Source organism: Tauraco erythrolophus, chromosome 5, assembly GCF_009769465.1.
Source record: "Tauraco erythrolophus isolate bTauEry1 chromosome 5, bTauEry1.pri, whole genome shotgun sequence".
Taxonomy (NCBI): Eukaryota; Metazoa; Chordata; class Aves; order Musophagiformes; family Musophagidae; genus Tauraco; species Tauraco erythrolophus.
Window position 1 is genome coordinate 38,466,231 of NC_141469.1, and position 26,043 is coordinate 38,492,273.

A 26,043-nucleotide genomic window follows, 5' to 3' on the forward strand; every position below is an offset into this window, starting at 1 on the left:
ATGAAAAATATTGTAATTTTATTTAAGTTTTACTAACTCAATATTTTTAATATAAGTCTATAAGAAGACATGATTATAAGTAATAATATTTATTGCCTATAAGCAATAAATGCCTACTATTATGCCTTTTTTACTAAAGTATCAAGGTCTTGATATTTAAATTTGATCTGACTCACATGAAGAGCTTCAGTCGGGCATCATTTTAAGTATACTTGTACAAATTATTCACATAAAAGAACACACTATATAAAAGACAAAGCTCTTTTCATACAGCTTATCCTTGATAGTGTAACTATGTACCTTGAAGCACTGCATCTTCACATACTGATCAAACGTGAGCACTTTCACAATCAGATAAATAATTTACTCACATAGGTTCCTTTCCGGAAATGAGATTGCATAAATGTAAAAACTCCAGCAGTTTCATAGGTAGAAATGAATTCTTCTGATGAGCACTTAATACAATTCCTAGTCTCCAAAATCTAGAAGGTACTGTGAAGCTCAATATTTAGTGACAGGAGCTGCATGCTTTTTATGACTTCACAACTTGTCAACAAGCAATTTGATTATTCTCAAGTAAGTGTTGAACTGGGAAAGGTACCGCAGCATTAAAACTGGGAAAAATGGGTAGAAATACATTCTTAGCACCAAGAAGGGTCTAAAGAAAACTTGATCAGTAGTCAGATTGTCCAGTTCTACAAACTGCTCTAATTAATATTTTTTTTTTGTCTTGAAGGGTCTGACAAACACATAAGTACATTAGGAGACAGAAACTAAATTTCCCCTTAGTTTATGCCCAAATTTGGCAATTTACTTGGGCAGGCACTGAGTTGAAAGCTTCACTAAGCATTAAAGGATGTGCTTAACACTAAACACGTGTTTCAAGGTTTTTCTCCATTGAATAGACTTCAACTCACATTTAGTTTCCTACTGCACAGAAACATTACAGATTGCAAATTTCCTGAAGCCAAAGGATTCTGCCACAGACAGCAGTTCTTGTGAAAGTGAAATTCTGTGAAGAATCTCTTAAGCCAAACACTGATTATAGATACCGAGAACAAAAATTACAGCTCAGCTATTTAAAACACATTGAGAGAAGGCATTGCTCAGGCAACCTATCCGGATCCATGAGAAGATAAGCATTGCATAAACAATGCAAAATTTTGATTAAATCACGTATCTGAGTATTCCACAGCAGCAATCCATGGAAATTTAAGTCAGAAATTGGAATACACCTACAATACATTTTCTTCAGGAGGAACCTTATATTAATCACTGCAGCTGTCACATGCAAAGCAAGGATAAGTGTTGTTAAGGCGGCAGTTTATTACATCAAGGATAAATTCACCTTTTTGCCTGTGGAGCTTTTCACAGAAATACACCAGTTTGACTTTTTTTTTCCTTTTTTTTTTTTTCAGTAAGACCGTAGCAAGAAAAATCTTGCATTTTATGTTAATTCAAATTGCCTCCAGTGAGCATAATTCAAATGATGTCACTGTGACCAATAAGATTAAAACCAGATGAATTAGAGCATCTATAAATAGAACATTCCCATTTTCTGCATTTTTTTTCTTTCAGCTTCCATGAAGTTTTAGACTGGCTTGATTTCCTTTGTATGCTTCATTACAAGACCTTCCAGCCCTTTTAACAGCTATTCCTTCAAACAAATCTTTTCCTTATGAGACTGTTGCTTGCCTTTACAAAGCGAGTTCTCTGTGTCTTTTATTCATACCCTTTTTAAAAAAAAGTTAGTTTCCATAGTCTATAAAACACACTCGTAATATAATATGACAAAACCAGAGTAGAATTCTGGCATTGCAGTAATCTATTTTTCAGTGAATGTGCTATTTAGTTGCATGTACTTAATTGAAAAATACTAGTTTTATTTTAGTTAACAATGTAGAACTGGAGAATTCAGAATTAATGTAGAATTCAGGGCTGTATGCCTTTTTCGCAGTCTAGAAATTGAGTTTTTTTGCTGTTCTGGTTTGAATTTGGGTGTGTAACTCACTACCAACCATGCAGGCTTCCTCAAGGACAACCTTAGTTCTGTGAAAAAGTACAAAGGACAATTTGTTTTTTCTTATGTCTCTGATGCCAGGTCTAATTTCCCAGAATGCTAACATAACAATACTCTAGGATAACTAAAAAATATAGAAGAGATTTGGGGCTGGACAATTGTTTAAGGGGAGACATTGTACAGGGAGAACTCTCAGGATACATACATTTCTCATTATACTGAATTTATTCCTTTATTATTTCTCCATAGCTTTTCAGTAGAACTGTTTTCCATATTTAAAAAAAAAATAAATAAATCAGTATTCCAACTTGACCTCACAGAGAAAGTCTGCCTTGGACCTTCTTCTCTTTAGGGTTTTGGTTACAGAAGAAGTTGAACATTCTGCCCTGGTCTAGCTCAAGGACGTCAGTAGTTTCTTTGCTGTCATTGTAGCAACTCATGTACTTCAGGTTATGAACATGAGGCAGTGTTCTGCTGGACGAGGTCGGAGACCTGGGAATCTTACAGGTTTGACTGCTGTAGAATACTACTCCAAAAGCCATTAATATTAAAAGAAAAATGACTTTGATTTCATTACTTTTGGCATGCCATGCCTTTGAATATTTGAGAGCAAACCACCTGTTTAAGCTCTTGCACATCTTCAGAGCTGCTCTTGTTCTGGCTCTGTTTTGTAGAAGTCATTGCTGGAGCTGTGCTGTTTTGATGTTTCAGTTCATCTACTTTATTAACATTTTTGCTTCGGGAATTCAACACAGTTTCCATATCTTCTGTGGTATCAAAATTTACATTTCAAATAGCATAAATAACTTGTGGAATTTCCAATGTGAGTGACTACTAAGAAAGGGAAATACTTCAGAATGACATTAATGAGCATCTTACCTGCTTTTTGCAGGATTTCCTTCTCTTGAAGTATATTTCTCTCTTTGGCTACACTTAGATATTCCTCCACTTTTTTCACTCTGCTTTTTGATCCCAGAATTTCTTCTTGTGTTCCCTTAAGCTACACTTCCAAATCCTAAAATATGCACGACATTACTTCTACATTTATTACATATGTTCTTTTTTTGTCACCTAAAATAAAGGACTTTTGTCACCTAAAATAAGGACTATTTTCCTTCTCCCAGATTTATCCTAGTCTGAGCTATCTCTTTAAAGATTCGAGGCAATTTGCTCCAGTGATATGTAAATCAGCCTCATTCCATGGTCATTTCTCCCTTGGTATAGTTCCATGACATAAATCTTTCACCTACAGAGCTGGTTTAAATGCATTTTTTCTCTTCCATACCTCTGTACTGTCTCTGCTGCCAGACTATTTGTAATGTGGAGCCATTCCCTCAGATGTAGTAGGCATCATTGTCTCAACACCCATCAAGAGTTACTATCTAAAAGATGTCTGAGATTATCCTAAACTTGGAACAGGATATACTTCCATTAATTTCACAACAACTTGTGCTGAAAGTTAATGAATATTAGTTTGGCGGTTTTTTGCAGTTGCTGAAGTACAATAGTTTGTAATAATCCAAAATACAGATGCCTAAAACCAGAAAAATCGTCTGTTACAGACTTTGCTGGGAATTGTCTGTCCATAACTAAAGGCAAAAATTTGAACCATATTTAATGTTCTGTTTCTGGAGGTTCTAGTCTCAGTTTCCAGATGTCTAACATAACACTGCAATATTCACTCAGACAAAATTGCCATTTGTTCCTAAATGAATGTTGAGTAAAACCTCATGGGTTTAAAACTAACATATTTAACACTCTCTGTAGTTGAAAACTTAAAGGAAACTTGTTCCCTTTACATTTGGCATATGCCAAAATTCTTCTAAAAACTAGACTGAACAGATCAGACTTAATGACTTGTCATCCTTTGTATTGTCTCCTCCATAGTAATAATAATAAATGTGCACTAATGTGATGCCTTTCCATCTAAAGGTCTCAAACATCTTGGCATACACTAAGGAGAAAATAGAAAATTCATCTTGCTTAAACATCCGTCCTTTTATCTTTCAGGCCTTATAATAGCTTTTCTTGCTGGTATTTACTAATGATCAGAGGTATTACTGATTAAAGAAATGTCTCTGTTTCCCATCTGACATCATCCCCAGGATTCTGAAAAAATGTAGTACTTAATGGCGGCATCAGAAATAGCCAATTTAGAAAGGAAAAACTTCTGCATCTTTATATAAACAGGAATGAAACATAAAACACTGTGTCTAACTATTTTCCTTCTCTCAGATTTATCCTAGTCTGAGCTATCTCTTTAAAGATTTGAGGCAATTTGCTCCAGTGGTATGTAAATCAGCCTCATTCCATAGACTTAGAGGATCTGAAAGATATCATTTGAGCATATGTCCCTCAGAAAATATTTCAGTTTTATCCAGCTGATACTGAATTTAGAAATTAAATTGGTAACAACACCACCTTCTTATTTCCAGTTCCTATCATGTTTTACATTCTATATTCTTAAAAGATTGCATTTCTTATACGACAAATCAGAACAGTAAACCACATGCATAAATATTTATGTCTCCATTCTTCATTTCTCCTGAATGTTACTTCAAATATCCACAAGAAATCAGAATCTTACTTTCCTTCTTCCCCTCTATTGCTTTTTAACTTCTACAGAATCAGGATGCTTTTCCTTATTGAAACAGATATTACAGATTTCCCTGTCTCAATTTAAAAAAATGGTTTATCTGCATCTCTGCCATTAATTATATCCTCTCCACTTTCCTGCAGAAGATAGAGTTTGTTCTGCTGAAGATCTACACGCTGAGAGAACTGAGTCTGAATAATGTTGGGGAAGGCGTATTCAATGCACTCTCTGATCTTGTGAAACAAAAAGGCAGCAACTGTACTGAAGGCTGAACTCCCTCAAAGAACATCCTCAAAGAAGAAGCCCAGAACTGTGTACCATCAGCAAAATTGACACTGACAGGCAAAACGTTGAGGGTAGCTGGTGAGAAGGGTCAGAGATGTCTTGGAAGAACACAGCTGACTGGAGTGACCTTGCTCTCTACAGGATTCTGGGGTTCTCTGACTCTAAAGGAGATAAATCTTCTTTTCCATCAGGAAACAATTATTGTTATTCGGAATACTCCAAGTCTAGATCTTCAAGGCGTTTCTTATCTCATACGCAAGATTGCTGTCATAGGGCTGGGACAGGTCTGGTAGGTGAGTTTATGTGATGGGAAGGACCAATCGTATCAGAAGGATGGGGAACCATTGAGCACAGAGCATGGCTGGGTGCTTTGGTTTCAGAGCAGTTCATCAGTGTCTCTCTGGCACCCTGACCTTGGGTACTAAATGCAGCTGTTTGGCAGATGGCCCATGATGCGCCAACCTCTGAAACTCCACCTGACGCATGACGCAATTAAGCAGAAAGGGGCTGCGGAGCTGTGCTGCCAAGGTATGACATTCACACCAGCTAGGGCACACAGGCAAAGCGTGAGGTGAGAACTGACCGCGCGAGTCTCATGGCTCAGCACACGGAACTTCACAGGTGTAAAGGACACTTCATTAAACGGCACGTGGTACAAGCCACTGTTGCAAGAGTCATACAACGCAAAGCACTTGATTCCTAATCTGCCAGCTCAGGTGTCTTACCTAACCCAGTTCACGTCCATGCACTGAGCTGCTGGCAACCACAGGGGGAAAGGAGAACGCACTCTGTAAATACTCATTGCTAGCATTAGTGCCAGCTTGCTGTGCTTTCCACATTTCTGGGAAGGAAAGGTAAAGCTCTCTTCAGTCAACAGACAAATTTTACCTCACTCATCCCTCAGGGAATACAAAGTCTAATATCCAAAGAGTTCTCCTAATGGGTTACTGATCATGGTAACTCTTTCTTTCATACTCTCAGCACTATACCCCTCCTATTTCTCTTCTAAGCCTCTAAAACTGTTTTAGTGCTTACAAAGCATTTGACCAATGATGGTATTTAAAACACCACCCCCACCACCCCTCTCCCCGTCAATTTTGAAAAATTGATAATTTGCACTTTTATAGGCAGAAATAGGGATCACGCAGTCTACCTGTATTCTCTCCTTCAGCTTCTGGGAATGCTTCTTCTTCTCATTTATCTTCTGGTTTTTCTCCTCTAGGTCTGCCTCCAGCTTCTTTACCTGCTGCAGCAAAAAACCTTCCTCAGTCTCTGAGCTCTTCCTTTGCTCCATTTCTCTTTGCTGACAATTCTTAGTTTCTATCATAGATTGCTGCATAGCCTTTTTCAAAGTCTCTCTCTCGTAAGAGGCTTGCAGTTTGCTTGTTTTCTGAGTATATTCTTCAGTTGCTTTCTGATTCTCACTGTTCAGGTTTTCCATCTCATTTATTAGATCTTGTCCTTCCACAGTATATTTTTCATCTAAAATTACTTTTTATCTAGATTTTCTCTCCTAGATGCTTTGCAGGTCATTTAGCAATCCATCAGACTCCTGATTTAAATGTAGAAGCTTGTTTTCAAAGTCTGCTTTGGTATCTACTGCTTCTGTAGAAAGGATGGTTGGTGCTTGTTTCGCTTCTGTTCTCAGCTCCTTCTCTTCCACCTGCTTCTTGTACAATGTTAACTCTGCCATGGCTTCTTCCTTCAGTCTCTTGTGCTGTTTCTACTGCAATTTCCAGGGCCTGAATACGTTTCTCAGAAATTTTTCGTCTTCAACTTTGCTTTTACACTGGAGAATCGTTTCCCTTTTTCAGCAAGAATGTGCTGAATTTCTTCTTCATGAGCTTCTCTCAGAGCCTGTATACTAGCCTCATGTTCATCATTCTTAGTGTTCAGGGCATATATCACCTATTGAACATGAAAAATTATAGGAATTAAAGTATCTGGTGAATGGTAGACATGAATCAGTTATTATATTTATCAAGGTGTTAAATACTAAAAGACAATTACTGTTACAGTTTAATCTTTTTTCTTGTTGTTGTATCTTCGTGTTGTGTTTGTTTGTTTTTTTCCAGTAGGAACAGAAGGGACAATTATAAACCACAAAACCTTATAGGGAAGGAAAACAATATTGTGAGAAACAATTTTTTTTTCACTTTTTGTCAAAAATTTATTTTTTATTCTTGATAAATTATCACTTCATGCCCCTAGTTTGGTCTCTACTACAAGGAATGAAATAAGGCCTCTTCTTGAGCTAACTGACTCCATATTTGGAGTCCAGTTCATCCAGCCTTCAATGCAGGAGGATGACCTGCCGCATTGCCTTTAGCATTAGCAAGTGCTGGAGACCAGTAGTAGCAGATCTGTAAAGTGAAACCTGAAGTCCTCACACTCAGTTCATGTGGACCAAAAATCACTCTGTGATGTAAACGAGAGTTTGTAAGGAGGATTAAATTTTGCACTCCTGACTCAAACTAAACCACCGCTGAAGATGCACTCCTGGAAGCCATGTCTGGCAAGTTAGCTTGGTCAGCGTTTCAAGACAGGTATTACTTGACTGCAAGCACCTTTTGGCTTGACTCTGAGAAGTGTTCAGGCAATGAGGTTTTTCTTCCTCACTTCAGTAACTGCTATAAATCTCAGAAATCAGGTTTTAGCAGATTTGAGTGAGCCTTTGATGACAATAAGGTATTTTTTCAAACAATTGATTTAAACCTTTTGATGCTTTATTTCTTCTACAAAATGCAGAATAATAATTCTCATGAGTCAAAACTGGTAAATGTGCATGTAAGCTTACAAGACAGTTATATATAATTGCAAAATATAGTAATTGCCTTGAAAAGACACGTGCTTGTTTTTTCAGGCCCCCATTAGGACACATGGGGGCTAATCCAGTTTCTACTGGACATAATTATCTAACAACACGTTATGCATTAACATGTGTGGAGGTTTTCCACTTGTTCGGTTGGTTGGAGTTTTTTTTAGAGAGAACTTATTGCTCTACAAAACTAGGTTAGGAATTCGTACATAAGTTATGACAGATACTTTCAGTCTGGGCTGAGCACATAGAGGTTAATCAAAAGATTCCTAAACAATGTTTGAGAAAATAATAGTCTTAAGTACATAAATAAATACAGAAACAAGGTCACAACTAATTCTTTAATTATACTAGGATATTGGCCCTGTAATCTTCAATCCTTCCTCAGGGAAAGCCTCAATTGAGAAACCAACAGGCGTCTTTACCACTTAAGCATCACAAGTCTGTAATCTGTGTTGTATAAACTCTGAGGATGTCTCTGGAATTAGTGAATTTCCTTAGCTATGTCTAACCATTTTTTGTGCTATCTGTACATGAATAACATACTGAAATTCAATCATCTATAAATGAAAGTAAACATACAAATACATCCTGTGTATAGTCAACTTCCGCCCTGGCAGGAATGAATTAAGTACAGAAGCCTTAAAAAGTCACAAATGCAAAACATGGTCTGGATACCTTTCTGGATAAATATATGACAAAGAGAATAACGGCATCATATTCCAGAAAAAAAGCAGACAAGAAGTCATTGTTGACATTTAGATATGCACATTTTGGGCCTTAGATTACATATTGTTAATTCCTCCTGGTATTTTTAACCAATTTTCCTTTGAAACATAAATATTTGCAGCATACCAAGCAGATTCCTTCTCCCCACTAACTAAAATCATTCTATGAACCTTTCTTAGCTATTCAGCAGATAGACATAAAAACTACAAAGAGAAGATTAATTTTGCCCATGGGTTTAGAATGACCAGTAATTAGTTTGGGCAACTCTTCAATCAGATAGGTCAGATATTGATGATCATATTGCTGTGTTTCATTCCACCAGCAAAACAGAGATGAACATCTGACCTGTGTCACTCAAAGTCTTCCACTCTTAATGATTAATTTATCTAGTAAATCAGCACTGCCTGTCTCATATTATGTTGTGTTCAGGCTTACAGTGGAATTGGGATTCCTCTAAGTCTGACTTCATCACAGAGATCTCCCAAATTCCACTGAGCATTAGACCATCACCAATAAGTGAGTAATCTGAAAGAATGGAAGAAACTGGCCTCCCTGCTCTGTTATTCCTACACTTCTGTTCAACAGTGGCTAGAACTACAATGAAGAATTTGACTTGAAAATGCATGCCCTTAAATTTAATCTTCAAGCTTAAGTGCTGAAACTGATTCCTCAGTATCTTAACCTTTTTAAGACAGAATTTTTAGAGGGCTGCTGCTCTGTACTTTATGAAATTTAAGCCCATCACACATGCCTTTCGCTCCCTACTGAATATAGCTACTATATTCCTATTTCAGACACCTTGTCTAAAAGACTGGATTTATTCGAGATGAGTCTGGGACTTTACATGCTGGAATGAAAAACACTGAGAAATTATCTCAGCATCTGTACCTTGTAAGTGAACACACTGCTGGCTAATGTAGTATAAACCTCTTAACAGTTGTGTAGATAAACAGCTTTTTAAAAGTAGCTCTAAAATTGTTCAGTTGGACAATACAGATAGAATTGCTTTCTAATGAAAAGGGCTCCATTACTGAGTTACTAGCATAATACCAATGGCTACTGCCTCCTTACATTTCTCCAAAACTGAATGTATTGGGAAACCTTGTACTGAGGTGAATTTACAGTAACTGAGAGTTACATGACAGGTTGGTAAAAACACTATTACACACAACTTGAACATTAACAGTGCAGTGAATATGAATACATCTTATTAATTCTATTCTATCCTCCAAATGCTGTAAATATAAATGGCATTTCCCTTCTCCTTTTCTTTATGGTAATGTAAATAACAGAAAACATTCAACTGCACCTCATCAGTGAAGACAAAGCTAAAGCATTCAATCCAAAAATGACTGTTCTGTTTCCTACAGTAGTGTTAAACACTACTCTTGTAGGAAACCTGACTATCATAATGGAAAAAAATGGTTCTAGCAAGTTGCTTTACTAGCTGAAAAAGAAGCTAGTTTGGTATGGAGAGTGAGTGAGGATGATATAAAGAATCAAAGAAAATTAAAATATTATTAAGTGCTCTTCCTTCAGGCCCAAGCAGGTGGACACAAATCCTTCCTGATGGAGAAATGGCTAAATGAAAAAAAAAGAAACACGAGAATAAGAAAAGGCCCTGACGGGGAGTGTCAAATAGGGTACTCGTGGCAGCACCCTAAGCGAAACAGAGAAGGAGACAAGTTTGCATTGCTAATTAGCTTGCTATAGGCTCACTGATGCCAGGTGACCCCATTGACTCCTTTTCACTAGTAGCAGTAGTATCTTATCTTCACTATCGGTGAATTTGTTTCTATGAACTTTGTCTTGTCTGCTTCCAAAGCAGACCAGAGCAGAGTGAGGTATCTAAACATGACAGCCTTAAAAGGTCTCTTTTAGAGCAAAGGACAGAGAAATTATTAAAAGTAAGTGCAGTTCTTGAAAGAAATGGCTCTCTAGCCTCCTCTGTCACTGTAACTATACAGGTTAGAAAATAAACCGAACTACCACAATTTATTAATTAATAAGTATCTTTTGTACTTTCTAACACTGAAGAAGGAAGAATGTCTTTTAATTAGGCACAGGCCCAGCTATTATAAGCTACAGTGCTGATCAATTTTACACTTATGCTGATTTCAGCTGAATGATACTGCTGCAACATATGACCAGGGACCTCATGAACTAAGTCTCAAATCTCTCCTTCTGTCCCCTGTGGCTTCCAGAAAGCACAAGAATAATTTTATGCACCCAAATAGTTGCAACAACTGTTGATAACATAAACACATAATGGGTACTATGAGAAAAGCTTTTAAAAAATTGGCACTCCCAAACATCCCAAAGTGATTCAGAACCTAAAATTACAAAAATATTTTAAAATCACAAGGAATTTATTTCTATTTTTAAGTTGTTTGTTTTTTTTTAGTTTGCCTTACGATTTTTTAATCTTCCACGTGTGACTTCAGCACCTTGCAAAAATACAAGCTAAAGTAATGTATTTTCCTCTGAAATGAAAGCTCAGCTTCAGCTGAAATAAGTTTATTTTCAAAGCTGGAGTTTTGGAGAGAAATACCAAAGATTTCGTTTGTGAACTTTCAAATTACATAGCTTACTACCATCCCATTCTTTAGAAAAATGCTATAAGGTACATCGATTTTTATAAGAAATACACACAGTTCTTGGTTCATTTATCCAGTGACTGTAACAGTACATTAAAATTACCTTCAATCAACACAGATCATAACAGTGTTGACTTTCAATTACAAAACAATAAAAACACCTTTTTCAAGCCTTTCACTGTCAGGAAGTTATTTAAAATATTTTTCCAAAATTTCCCACACCTCAAACTTTTATCTATCCATGTGCAGAATGAATTCAGGGCTAATTTATGTTCAATGAAGTTTGTGAGCTCAAAGCCAGAGCTGAAAATCCAGCTACAGCTCACAGTGCCAGTCTCTCACTGAAAACAGTATGTCTGCTTTTAGCTCCAGAAACTAAGGAGCTTGAGGATGCAAGTTGTACGAAAAGCCAGATCAGATGTTGCAGCATCATGCTGCAAACACATGCAACTGGCTTGACATAGCCTTAGCTCAAGTTCAGGAAGCTCCATTAGCTCTCATCTGTGTTAGCCACAGCAACCCAAGCTGGTTTCCACAGCCCCTCAAGGCTTCAGAAGAGCTGCATCACTTGTGTCTTGCACCAGAATGAATCTTAATTACTGTACTAAAAAAGGATTTGCTTCAGGAGATTCTCTTTTAGTGCAGGTTCAATCTAAATCCTTTCATCTGTTGCTCCAATCATGTTAATAAAGCCTTTCAGATCCTGGAGGGGTGGGAAGGGAGTGCAGCACAGAGGTAGCCAAAGGCTGTGTATGAAATCCACTTGTGTTTAGATGATCTGGCGTCCCTTGGGCAGAAGCTCATTGTGCAATGTCTTTCCCTCCTGAATGTCCCACAATATCCATAGTATTTTTTATTTTCCTTATCTAGAAATTTACACTAGAAGAGGGAAAGTTGCTCTTACATTCTTAAAATTTGAAGATATTGTCCTTTTTCCTACATGTACCATGGTTTACAGTCAGTCCAAAAATACATTGAGATACTAACATGTATCAAAAAACTATAAGCATAAAATATCTACAGGTTTCTAATTTCTTTTGGCATGTTTTTTGCCTCTTTGTGCCTCTCCCTTGTTTTTTTTCCCCCCTCTTTTAGTTTAAATTTTATATAAGAAAATCCTATAGGCACATTTATTTGTTCCCATTTTTCTGCCTAGTGCAGCACAATACTGAACATAGAAAACCTTAGTTTAGTGGCCTGTGTATTGCACTTCATTTCTCAAGTGTGATTGAACATAAAATTAGCCTTGGACTAAATTTTGCTAAAGAGAAATCCAGCTGTCTCTCATTAGTATTTTATCGTTTCTAATAAGCTAAGCAGAATAATTGACAGACAACTTAAGAACTAGGAAAATAAAACTATACTGCAAGAATGCTTCCACAACCAGAGTAGGTGCTAAAAAGGCACAGATATCACATATCAACAATTTCAGCAAAGCAAAAATATGCTGTAGAATCACAAAAGTTAATGCCAGACAGAGACTCCTCTGCTGGGAAACTCACATGCAGTTTATTACTGAAATTTCTTCCTGAACTGTTCTTTAAAATCTACTCAACTTTAATCCCTTCTCTTTACATTGGTCACAAATCCACCTGCCATGACTCTGGTTGTAAGTGCCTCCTCAGCATCTCAAGAAATAGGTCTTCTTAGACAGTCATGGAAATATTAAAGATCCCTCCAGTTCTGACATGGAAATTCTGAGAGAAACTGGTTGTTTTGAAACACAGCTACCACAGAAGGAGGTCAGAGGAGGCCACTAGTAATTTCTGTAAGGAAACAATGAGAATAGCCCTATGTATTCCATTCTCAGAAGGATATTTCCTGCATACAAGAGATGGGATTCAACTCACCTAACATCATCCATTTCATCATTACACATCTAATCTAGGTTAGTCAAAGGAGATAGACAGATGCCTCCAAGGGACAATGTTTCCCTTTCCAAAATAGGTGTCTAAATCAAGTAACAGCAGTTAAGTGAATTGCTTCAGGTGTTCGACTGGCTGTTTTGTTATTGTTTCTTCTGCACACCCAGCTTCCCAGCTCTTCCTTCTTCTACAGAGCTAAGACAAGATTCCCATACAAAGGGATGAGACAAATTTCAATTTTCAAAGGTGGAAACTGATTCATTTCCACTGTTTCCCTGTTCTCTGGGGTTTCTCTTCATCCTGCGCTAATGTTTCACTTCATATTGACTTCATTTCTGCATACCCACTTCAGGTTGTTTACCAACAACCAACAACTTTACAAACTAAAAGAGATGTTGGGCATAAAGGTACCATGCACATCTGCTTTGTTGCAGGATTTTGGAAAAACAAGCTTTTTTTTCAAACTGAATGCAGTTTATTTTGTCTTCCATCTATATTCCTTTTCTCTTTCCATCTTGTTTAGGAGTTTATGACTCCCCTTGAATTAGTATAATTTGTTAATTTTAATGTGTTGTTTATTTTTACTTCCAGGTCATTAAGTACTATGTGAAATAATGCAAGCTCTAGCACAGATCTTTGCAGCATCTGCGTCCCTACAATGTGACGTTATAAACCTTTTTTTTTACAGTTCCTGACTCATGTTGTACCTTATTTGTCAAAACTCTTTTCTACATAACTTTGAAATAATTTCGTGAAACTCAAATAGCAAAAGCACTTTTGTTTTTTTTTTTGTAGATTTGTATGCAATTAAAACCTAGAATAAATAAAATCAGTCAGTATGACTTTTACATGAAATACATTCTATGTCTTTGCTCTCCCTGAGGTGAATCAAATTCATCCTGCGTGTATTTATCAGGTTAAGCTGTATTCAAATGCTGTCAGAGAGGATCACATTATTTTTCAGTATAAGTTAAATTAGGTAAAATTTTTGTCTATTAAAAACCACAGAACTAGATGAAAACACTTTAAAAGATTATGCTTATTCATTGATAAATCAATGTAAATCAACACACATGTATATGTGGATAAGCAGAAAGGCCAAGTTGTTTGATTTCAGGGTCGTTTTTGTTCAAATTTTGCAATCTCTGTCTTAGTGAAATTCTTGCATAACTCCTTAAGATCTCCAATATCCCCATAAATCTTAGGCTTTTACATTCTTGGATGAGTTCAACTCCATCATATGAAGTCATTTCAGACAGATAACGTGCAAGAAATAGAAGATTTGTTTAACACATTTAAGTCTACGCCCTCTGCCTGTCCATTTTAAAGTCATTGTACTCCAGATGAATTTTTAGTACAGAAGTGAAATCAACAATTCTGTGTCAACAGGAGGAATAAAAAGGTCTTATTTCCATGTAATTCACTAATAATTTAGCTGTCTGCTTTTTGTTACAGATCTAAAACTTATAGAAGAGCTTGATAGGTTTATATCCCAGGAGTTTGATCTCTATTGTGCTTCAAAAATATGAGTTAATGCATCTCATTAACCAGATCTAAATACAGTGGTGATAGAATTCATTTGGCAAACTAACACTCAATTTTGTGAAAATGTTTCATTACATCTCAGATTTTTGAAGATCTTTAAGGAGTTTAAAATCGCAGATATATGTTCAGTATTTTCAAAGGTCGGGTTGTGGTTTTTTATGATGCTAGATAGTTATCTGAAAAATTCATCCTTCCTTTAATAATACCAGTTTCTACTACTGCAGGCACCAAAATTTAAGTTCCTTGCTGCTGTAAGCAAATTCAGCAGTGGGAATACATGTGAAAGTTTCATAGCCTTTCCGCCTCTACTATGTTAACAAAAGGTTTGTCGCTTTTTTCTTTCCAGTTTATTATGTATACACTTTTAAAAAAGAAAGGACAGTATTCTAGAGGCTGTGGAGATTTCAGCTGCCTTGCAGTTTTCTCATCCTAATAATATGCAGTTCATACTCTTATTTTGTTATAACTAAGGATATTCTTTACTCAAAGAGACTAGTCAGTTTTCAGAATATAGATCATGAATAGAGTCTCTAGAGTGCTGTATTAGCAGTTATCCTACTGAGTAGGATTAAAATTTTGAAAAATAAATTAATATAAAAAGTGATAGCTGACTACAGGAGTTGCAGAAGAACCTCACAAACACAATGATAAAAAGACAAAGTTCAATGTAGATAAATGTAATACAATGTACTTTAAAGGACCAAATCTAAGTTTTCCATACATACAAACAGAATCTGAAATTGCCCAGAAAAGAAATCTTTAAGCTGTAAGATATACAATGAATACAGCAGCCAGACAGCTAGAAAATGGCACTTCTATAGAACAAATGCAGAACAAATGAAAAAACTTCCGTATATCACAGCCATAAGTCTATGATTCTCTCACATCTTACATACTGCATGTAGTTATGGTTCCTCCTGCCTTAAGCAGAGTCTAATTGAACTGAAAAAAGGGATACCAAAAAGCAACAAGAATCATCAGTCACGATAAAAGCTTCCATGCAAGAAGTAACACAATAAAGCATGAGACTCTGTCATGGTTTAGCCTCAGGCAGCAACTAAGCACCATGCAGCTGCTCATTCACTCCTCTCCCCCTGTGGAATGCAGAGGAGAAAATATAACAAAACGCTCAAGTGTCAAGACAAGGACAGGGAGGGATCTCCCACCAACTATGGCCACTGAAAAAAACAGACTCCACTTGGGGACAAATCAATGTGATTTGTTACCAATCACATTCACAGAGGATAATGAGAAACAAAGCCAGATCTTAAAAACACCTTCCCCCACCCGTCCCTTCTTCTCAGCTCTAGCTCCTCCCCTCAGTGATGCAGGGGTATGGGGAATGGGGTTGCAGTCAGTTCATCACATGCTGTTTCTGCTGCTCTGTTCTCGAGGGGGAGGACACTTTACACTCTTCCACTGCTCCAAAGTAGGGTTCCTTACCCCAGGAGACAATTCTCCATGAACTTCTCCAATGTGAGTCCTTCCAGTGGGATCTAGTCCTTACCCATCAGATTGCTCCAGCATGGGCTTTTCTCATGGAGTCACAGCTTCTCAGGGTGCAGCCACCTGCTCCAACATGGGGTCCTCCATGAACTGCAGATGCACCTCTGCTCCACCATTAATCTCCAGCAGCATGGGGTCCTTTCCCATGGGAGACAGTCCTCTACGAACTCCTTATGGTGCAGCTACCCGCTCCGGCATGAGGCCCTCCATGGGCTGCAGGTGAATCTCTGCTCCACCATTAATCTCCATGGGCCGCAGCCGGGCTGCAGGGGAATCTCAGCTCCAGCACACCTCCTCCTGCTCAATCTTCACAGACCTTGGTGCCTGCATAGTTGTTTCTGTCACATCCTGCTCCTTTCTCTACTGGGCCTGACCAGCCCAATAAACCTTGGTGGTCCTGGTAGGACGAACTCCACCCAGAAGGCTCTCTGGAAGCAAGGCACTTCGGAGTGCTCCAAGCTGCACTGCCATGGCCACTGACAGTCAAGTGACAGTGGCCAAGTCTGGGCTGCCGCCTACACGGGAAGCCAGGGACCAAGATCCCTGCCTCCCCGCTCTCTTCATGCAGGTGCTGCATGGCACGGGTTCATTTGTCCCTTCTTAAGTATGTTATTCACAGACGCACTGATTAGCTCAGCCCTGGCCGGAGGTGGGTCTGACCTGGCCAGAGGCAGGTCTGACTTGAGGCTGGAGAAGATTCTTGCAGCTCCTTTCAGGGGCTGACCCTGTAGTCTCTCCCCAGCTACCAAAACCCCACCACATAAACCCAGCACACTCTTCAACTCTGAAAGAGACACAGCTAAGAAGGGAACACGAGATAACATTGTTTGAGAGTAAAATACTGGGATTTAGGTGTTCACTGGTGTGCCATTTGTGTAAATTCCCATTACAGTCCATCAACAGAGATCCAGTCAGTAAAGCTGACAGAGACCTGAGAGCCATTCAGCTCACTGAGGTAGACACCAAGGTCTGGACTCACTTACTTATCTCAGAGATCTGGTGCCGTTCAAGATGCCATAGGCACCTGAAAATATCCACATAGGAGTTGACAAATACGGCATAGGCTTTGCAGGATAACTATGCTTTCCCGGAACTAGGCAGATTATGTTCAATTCTCAAACGACACTAGTTTTACGTAGTTCAGGAAACTGAGTTCAATCCCTAATGGCTGGTCTACTAAATTACTCTCTAGGTTCTACTGATTACGTTGGCAACTTGAACATACAGTATGCATGAAGAATTCTAAATTAAAGTATCCTAATCTCAAATTGATCCTCATCTGTGCCTTCCCTACAGTCAAAAGTGTAACGGAGAAGGTATATACCAAATGATCACTCACTATCTTTTTCAGTATAGGAACTATAACACAGCTAGGAGGTAGCAGGTTAAAATAAACAGAAGACAGTATATCATGTTGTATTCAACTAATACAGACATTCTGTCAGAGGAGTCTGTAATGCTAAAAGGTCGTATGGATTCAAGAAGTGACTGGACAGATTTATTGAAGAAAAATCCTATCAGGGCTATTAAGTACTAAGGTACTTTGCCAGTCTCTGGAAAACTTGCACAAATCACTGGAGTCAGGGAGAATACTTTATACAAGTGCACTGGAAGCATGCCGTATTCCTGTAACTCTATGGGCATAGTCAGAGACAAGCTACTGGTTCACATGGACCTCAGCATATAGTGTTTTTTAAAAGATATTTTTCTTTCAGTTTCTCTCCTCTCTTTCAAAGTAGTATCACAGGAGCCAGAATCAACATATTATTATGTAGTTAAAAGGCTACATAATAATACACATCACAATACTACACTATTACTCAGGTACCCATGTAATTTTTACCCAAATACTTGTAACAGTAAAATGGAGCTAGACTAATACAGCCACTACTCACATTCCCATTTCAGGAACATATTCTTATTAAGCATATGCATATTAAGCATATTGCATCGATGATCACAAAACCCAGAAAATTTAACCACCATTTATCATCTGAAAAAGTGGAAACAGTCTGCAAAATTTAAATTGGTTTCAATAAACAGAGCAGGTCTCTGAGCAACCTGATGTACTTGAAGACGTCCCTGCTCATTGCAGGGGTGTTGGACTAGATGACCTTTAAAGTTCCCTTCCAACCCAAACCATTCTATAATTCTATGATAAGAGCCTAGTCCAAACATTAATGCTTATGATATTTTTAAATTATGCATTAATTTTAGTTTTTTAAGCATTAAAATTTAAAGCTTTATGCCCCAAAAGTCTCTGCCAGTGTCATGTTTATATCGTGAGCAATGACTGCACTGAATGACCAAGAGGCACTTGTCACTCCTCCGACTTGACTATACTCCCTAGCCATACCCTGACTACATTCACACATCTGGATGAACAAGTGGGCAGGGAGCTATACTGTTCTCCAACACACATTCCTCACCTCAAAAATCAGGTGACAAGGACTGTAAGGTCCATTGCAATGCCCTGTAGTTTTGAGACAATTCATTATTTTTATGAAATACTAAGGTATATCAGCATCTTAGTAAAAACATCTAAACATTATAAAACATTCAAAGTACCAGCTCTAGCTCTAAAGAGTCCTGTTATCAAATTCTAGTAGTTCTCGCCTCCTGAATGAAAAAAAAGCAAATTATTCTACTGTAATCTCATATTTATATCTAAAGGTAGCTCTTATATAAACCTCTAAATGTCAGTGCATAGTCACAACCAAGTGCTGTGGCTCCCAAAGCTAATTAAAACAGAAGACTTCTCTGTTAGTAACCTGTTTTAAGTCATAACTACGTTTAAGTGCCTAAAGGCCAGGTCATACAAAGTTCTGAATGACAACTACTTAAAAAAGGTATAGTCTTACTTCAGATGAATTTCACTGAGGTAATTAACTCGAGAAAAAAAAAATCCCTAGTTGAAAACAACCAGTTTTTAGCTTCTTTATGAAATAAAGGCACTATTTTCTCAGTAATAGGGTTATGAGTGTTCCGTTGCCTCTGAGCCCTTTGGAAGACACGTGGATATACATTAAATAAAATGCCAAGTCTGAACCAGCACAGCCGAGCCTGAGCTATTGTGCTCCACTGGGGCACTCCGTCTTGGTATTGGACTAACCACATTCACATATTTCCTGATGGCTTTAAGCATGAGCAAAAAAACTCAGATGTCTATCTGTTCCTACTAAAAGCACAGGTTAAGTGGTCTTCAGCAGCACATAGAGACAGTCTGATCGTGTACTGCAGGAGAAACAAATCAATTATTGTTAGAAAAAAATCAATTATTGTTACAGTGAGACAAATAATGTCTTTAAGATCTGACAGTAGAGGTGGCAACAGAGGTAGTTTTACCTCAGCGTAACAGCTGTCTTAATAAAACATAAACACTCTTTACCTAAGGAAGATGGGACTTTCGGGAAAAAAAAGAGCAGGATGCTTTATGTATAGTATATAAAATACTTTTTTCCCTAATGCTGAAGTGCTCAAAAGCCTAAATACACAGCTTTAGAATATTTAAGTAAGAATGTCGTAAGTTGAGCTGGCATTGACTTCTAACTTGGGTATAATTGTAAAATATTGGTATCTACATACTGGTTAAAGAAAATATTAGAAGAGAGGTACAGTTACAGAGTCACTGAAAAAGGCACCTTTATACTTTACCCATAAAGAAGAGATAGAACATGAAAAAATGATAACCTTGCAATTTTCTTTTGTGCAATTAATGGATTGCTAGACATTTTATTAACTATTGTTTGTAATACACATATTAACGAAATACACATTTTGTATATAAACTACAGTTCCTTGAAAAAGTGACTCGAATTTGGTATGTGGATTCCATTATAAAGTAGCTTTGAGTTGTCAATTACTAATGCGGTCAGATTTTCTGCAAACTTGGTATAATCAGTGACAAATTTGTATGTTAAGAAGATAATTCCAATACATGGATGTCATTCTTATACCTTCGATTAATTTAAATGACAATTTCTATCCATTCAAATAATAAGATTCTACATTCCTTCCTAATAGAAACAGAAGCTTTAATACTGCTTTAACTAGTTGATCAACACAATTGTATGACATTGCACATGGATTTTATGATCCAGGAGTTCCCTTTCAGTTCTGCAAGAAAAACATAGTGATGACAAGTTAAGTTTTGTCAGCTAGCAGGCAAAAATTATGCTACTTTGAAATCTCGATAGAAAATTATACATAAAAATCATGAAAACAAATACATCATAAAGTAAAGTACTTTGTTAGTCTTGTTACTACATAATTTAAGCAGCTTTATAAAAAGATTCTCTCTCTTTGCATACATGGAAACCAGTTTTTATATTCCTTGCCCAAAGGAAAAATATTGTTGCTCCAAAAGCATGATCTTAGCTTTTATGCTGTTCCATTTTGCTTCATTTCTGTAGAATATTGAATACCTCTCTAGAGAACTAAGATCAAAAAGCCTGAAGCACACAGGAGAGCAGCATAACAACTAACTGCACATCAGCTGAGCCACTGTAAGCAGTGGTTACTGAGTACTGCTAACACATCACAGTAAATAAGGTCAATAAACTGAGCTTAAACTAAGTGAAAAAGGCAACATATTTCAACTAGAAACATGAGTAGACAGCAGGAGTGCTCTGTTAACAGTTGCTGAGCTGATAGGTACTTCCAGAATAAGCCATTCGAATTCAACCGTATTTCTTCCCTAAACCTATCAGCATTTGTTTTTCTTTAATGGCAAATAAACCGGAAAAGGTTAAAAGATCTAATATACAGCCATGCTACAAGACACTGGAGTGGTGTAAACAGTCTGCGCCCTCACACACATAACAGGCCACTTACTAATACTTTCGTAAATTTCCACCTGCAGAGTGAAGCTTATAGAACTAAATATGAGCATATACTTCTGTGCAAAAGTCAGATATCCTTCCTTAAATAACGAAGGAAAGTAGGGTTTACTTATCTGGCTGATTTTCCACTGAAGCTTATTAAATAATGTCATATTTTCTACCCCGCTGACGGAGCTGGGGGGCAATAAACCTCCTGGTGACTCGTGGTTTACTTATCATAAATAGCTGGAGTGTGTAACATTTTCAAGCGCTCCACATAGAGTCATTAAGCAACATCTGATTATGCTGCTGCTTCTAGAAGAACACCACACTTGCTCCCCTTTGACATTTCTTCCCCCTGAAGGAGAAGAAGGGTTCATAATTGTGTTTTACCAGCAATTAACTTTTCCTTGCATCGGCACTCTCTTCCTCTGTTAAGACTCACAGTATCCAACATACTGACACAAAATTCTTGCAGACTGCTTGATTTTTTGACTAACAATCCACTCGACCAGAAATACTGCAATTTAAAATGTGCTTCTTACAACAAGGCTCCCAAATTCCCAATATAGAGTCAGACGAACCCCTAGGAAAAACGAGTTTGAGGGTAAATATCTACTGCCATTAAAAATATTCCTCCATTGGAATCCAGGAATTTGTCTCTAAGAAGGAAATAGAACTGTTTTGTGGCTTAGGTAGCTCTCTGATCACCAGGTAATGTCACCACCCTAATTATTCATTTTAGGCTTGGTTCTAGAACTGCAGTCTGGAACAGCAGATTTGGTTTGAGTCCCATTAGCAGAGGTTTGAAAAGAAACCTGAATAACATGGATATCTGCAGCATATAGTTCTTGCCAGCCCTGCCCGAACTGCCTTTTCAATGAAAGCTGATCCACTCTCCTCAGCACGTGCTCTTCAGAGTTCATTTGCATTTCTCATCCTATCTCAAGTAAAAAGTACTGTCCTGAGAATCCATAAGCACATCAAAATCCTGTAACAGCCAATGGATGTTAGAAATCTGTAGCTTGAGGCAGCAAGATGTGACACCCGAAGAGTCTTATAAAAGTTACCATGCATTTTAAACACCACACTATTGCTAAAAACATCAAAAATGCAAAGAACTGGCAAGCATAAAACAGCATGCCAAGGGTGCAATGTCTGACGGAGCAGTCTAAGCTTAATTACTGGTACCAAGTCAAGCATTCTGCTACAATCCTAAGAATACACTAACTTCAAGGCCCTATTAATTTGAATGCACTAATGTTGCAGAAAGGTACCTACCAACTAAACGTGCGATCCGTACACGTGAATGACAACTACAGGTGGGCATTCCCATTTGCAAACAGAATACTTCTCTCCTAATTCATAAATTCATAAATTCATAAATCAATGCATAGCTTACCTGGAAATAGCAGCAATGTTACCTGATTTTAATGTCAAAATTCAGAAGGCCTAGACAGTTCTCATCCAAACTCATAAATCTTACCAGGGCTTTTAGACTTTTTACCTTCATCCATGGGAACAAAAAATTTCAGTTTGTACTTTTTAATACACCATTTTTATATACATATATATAGGTAGATATTTTTCAGATAAAACCTGGTTGTCCCACACATTCATTTGGCACTGTGAGCTGAGGCTTTAAAAGAAAAACCTGAAGTGTACAATTAATAATAAAACCCTGCCATGTTTTCATTAGTGTACTTCAAACATGGGCAGACAGATGTCTAATGGTTAACAAGGATCTGTGGCTACTTCTGCCTTGAAATGCAAAGGCCACCTCACTTTTGGGAAAAGACACAGGGCAGAGCAGAAGAGGGAGCCTGACTGAGTCTGCAAATATGCTCATTGGTTTTGCTCCTTGTGATAGCTTGATGTGGAAAAAAAGAATGTATGTTCTACACATCAACAGTGGAAAAAGTCAATCTGTGTGAGAAGGGACAGGTATTTAGAAATACTGATCAATGGGCTACAAAAAGCAGTTTGTTGCCCAAAGCAAACGAAACATTTCTAAAGGTTGATATTTTTGCTGCTACAGCCAAAAAGATGCAGAATAGAAAAATGCATGACCGAAGGTACGAAAATGTACTATATTCTACCTTTTCAAAAGCAGAAGTAGCAGAGCAGTAGAATGGGAGCAGCTTTCAGGATCTCTACTACCTATGGGGATTCCCTGTACCAATCCGTGTCTTACAGTGCAAGAAAAAACTTGATCACCTCACTCAATTTGGTTCTGCTCTTCATACCTTTGCACACCTCTCCTTTGCCTTTGAGGGTAGGAGGCTGTCACTACTATGCAACAAAGAAACAGAATGTAAGTCAATCTCTGTATCCTACACTTAATTTAAATATTTTGTATTCATTTCTCCTGGCATAACATAGAGTGGATGAGAAATTAGATCATTATCTCCCCCATCAATAAAATCTAACATTACTGGAACAGAAAGTTGCAGCTGTATTAACAACAGAGAGCAGTATTGCACACTGGGTTACAAAAGGGAAAGGAAAGCACTACAGGCAATTTCAAGTTAGGAGGGATTTTAATATAATATAGCCAACAAAACAGTGATTTGAAAGGGAGCTCTCAAAGGTCCTAAGCAAAAAATGATAATAAATTTTCCATATAGCCATTTTCAGCTAATTTGGTCTCAGATCTTGTTTCCCAGATGTTTGCTGTTGGTACAGCATTTGTCTACCCTGAATTTAGAAGGGAAATCGTATAATTAAAATTCCAATTCTGTCATGAGTTCTCTATAAGTGTAGCGTTACTGCAGAAAAAATTGTTTCTTAAAGGCCACATTTTAAAACAGAATTATTTGCTTTTCAGAAGTACTTTTTTTGAGCCTCAGGTATAAATCGTCTTTATTTCAGATGACTGAAAAGCATCCAGAGAGGGGAATTCTATTTAAAAAAAAGAAATCAACCCACCCACATTTTAACAGTAGAAATTTAACAAAAGCATCTGAAAAAAAAACAATGCAATAAAAAAATCCTTTTCACTGGGGTGATTTTTGTTCCCCTTTGCTGCTAAAAAAGCACTCAGAAATTTCTTCCCCAACCCGAAGACAAGCTTATATAAATACAAGAGTTTTCAGAAAGGAGAGATTTTCTCCTCAAAATTAAGTTGAGATTAGACAGACTTCTAAAAGAATCACTTTATATGAAAAGGCAGGCACAGAAATCTCTACAGAAAATGAGTTTAGCTTGAGAGTCGAAAATTTTGATCAAGCATTTCTTTGCACAGATGTCATCAATATGCTTTAAGTCTGCTGTTGAGAAACGGATCACGCAGAAAGAGGGAGATGGTGATCCGTCAACTCCTGTTACCGTGAAGTATAAGCTATCAGTTAATAGAGACCCAGCTATTGCTTTTCCATTAGAAAAGGTAATACTGTGATTTTTTTGAGTGATACTTATGGACAAATTTTACTTGGTGTGCAAAATTGATCAAAGATAGCAAGTGAAAACCAGATAGAAAACAAGGGAACAACTCAAGACATCTTAATCTAATTTACAGTCATCTTTCATGTATATTGCATTGTGGTTGAGGAATCAGGAAAGTTATGAATAAAGAGAAAGTGCTTCTAAGAATTTTTTTTACAGACTTCATTGCTCGAAAATATGTGTTCAAAATAACAACAGAAAAAAAAAGGCATTTATTTGGATAGTTTTCTTTCGATTACTACAGAATGAAAATGCACCTTAAAAAGTAATGTATGCATTCATGGGCAAAAAGTAAGGATCAGATTGTGTACAAATACTATTGTACAAATATGCAATCAAAGCACTGGTAAAGTAGGTATTGGTACAATACAGTAAGTATAATATAGCAAGTATATGTGTAAACATAGGTAGCACTTGTATATCATGTGTATGCATACATACACATCACATACAGTCATCATTAGATGAGAATAATGGCACTGTGACTTGTAAGCCATTCTAACTTGAAAGTATTGATGATTTCCTGCTGTTTGACCTGTATTTTTAGTCAGTGCTTTATCCCTGTCAGTGTTTTTTCAATGCTAAAGTGTCTTTACCAATTGCAGTGAGGTTACAGAATATGTAAAAACTGGATTAGTAAACATGAGTAGGAAATAGCCTTTTTCTCACCGACAAAGGTGCAGCACAAAAATAGCTTAAAAGATAACTGCCACTTACTACAGGTTTTCTCATATTTCTTAACATGCTGTGGAAAATATTCAAAATATTTAGTGGTATAGCTCGGTATTGACTAAAAGTTGTACTACAATATACTACGTAATTTAGTCCTGCCCCTTTTCCAACTCCTGTCTTTTAGGAAGGTCACTCAAAGTGTTACTACTCGTGCACATCAGGAACAATTAAGTACAAGACAACAAGCAACACTGTACTTCAGTACCACAGCTCGGCTTCAGCTGTGCAGCAATATTACTGGAGAACCTATAAAAAGCCAATGAACTGTCGTCTTCATAATTCAGGAAAAGAAGCGGATACCGTCAGTCGCTCCGAGCAGCACCCAGACAAACCGTATGTCTTCGCAGAGCTTGAGCTCTTCTCGCTATTGTTGCGCGCTCATTAGGGCGGCTAAGTGCGAGAGGTCGATCGCCAGCCACAAAGGCAACCCGCTAAGGTCGGTCGGCAGCACCCGCGGGGGAACTCTTCCAAAGGAAGTTTGTGCACGGCGATGTTGTCAGCAACCGCCTCGGTAAGAGGACGGACGGGTTTCCCTCCCCTCCTCTCAGACAGGGGCCATCACAGGAGGCAGCCCGGAGCGAGCTCCCCCGCCCCCGGCCAGGGCAGCCTCACCTCCCTGGAAGGCTGCAGCAGCGAGACTCACCTTCGTGAGCTGGGCGATCTTCTTGCACATTTTCACGTGCATTTCCTGACTGCATCCCTCTGCCGAGCTGCTCCGAGCGGCTTTAGATCCGTTGCAAGTCCCTGGCTGACGAATCTTGTTTATGCCAGAGGCCATTAGGCTTGAAATATTTCAATCCAGTCCGTGTACGCTCCGGGCAGGGCGATCCTGCGCCCGCCGCGGGCCTCCCCCGGCCGCTGCGCCCACCCAAACCCCCGTCGTGCCGGGGCAGCTCCAGCCCCCGACACGGCAGGCTCCTGACGCCGCTCTCCCTGCTGCGCAGATGTCCCAGTCCTTCAGCAGAACACTCTGGCGAGGAGGCAGGGAGCAGCATGTGCAAACGTCCTCATCGGGGTTTATTTTTTTTCCCTCCCCTTCTCTTTAAAGGGTTGAGCTTCCGCCAGGAGAAGATGCCAGCGGCTGGA

The 26,043-nt window shown here is 38.1% G+C and overlaps 1 protein-coding gene across 1 annotated transcript in view; it reads right to left on the reverse strand.

The window, feature by feature from the left end:
- FAM184B (family with sequence similarity 184 member B) overlaps window positions 1-25,735 on the reverse strand; it is a 46,730-nt gene extending 20,995 nt beyond the window's left edge. Inside the window, 3 exon segments of the mRNA XM_086612481.1 lie at window positions 6,055-6,710; window positions 6,713-6,809; window positions 25,601-25,735. Of these exon segments, the coding sequence (XP_086468607.1) occupies window positions 6,055-6,710; window positions 6,713-6,809; window positions 25,601-25,735 (888 nt within the window).
- Window positions 25,736-26,043: the final 308 nt, after the last annotated feature.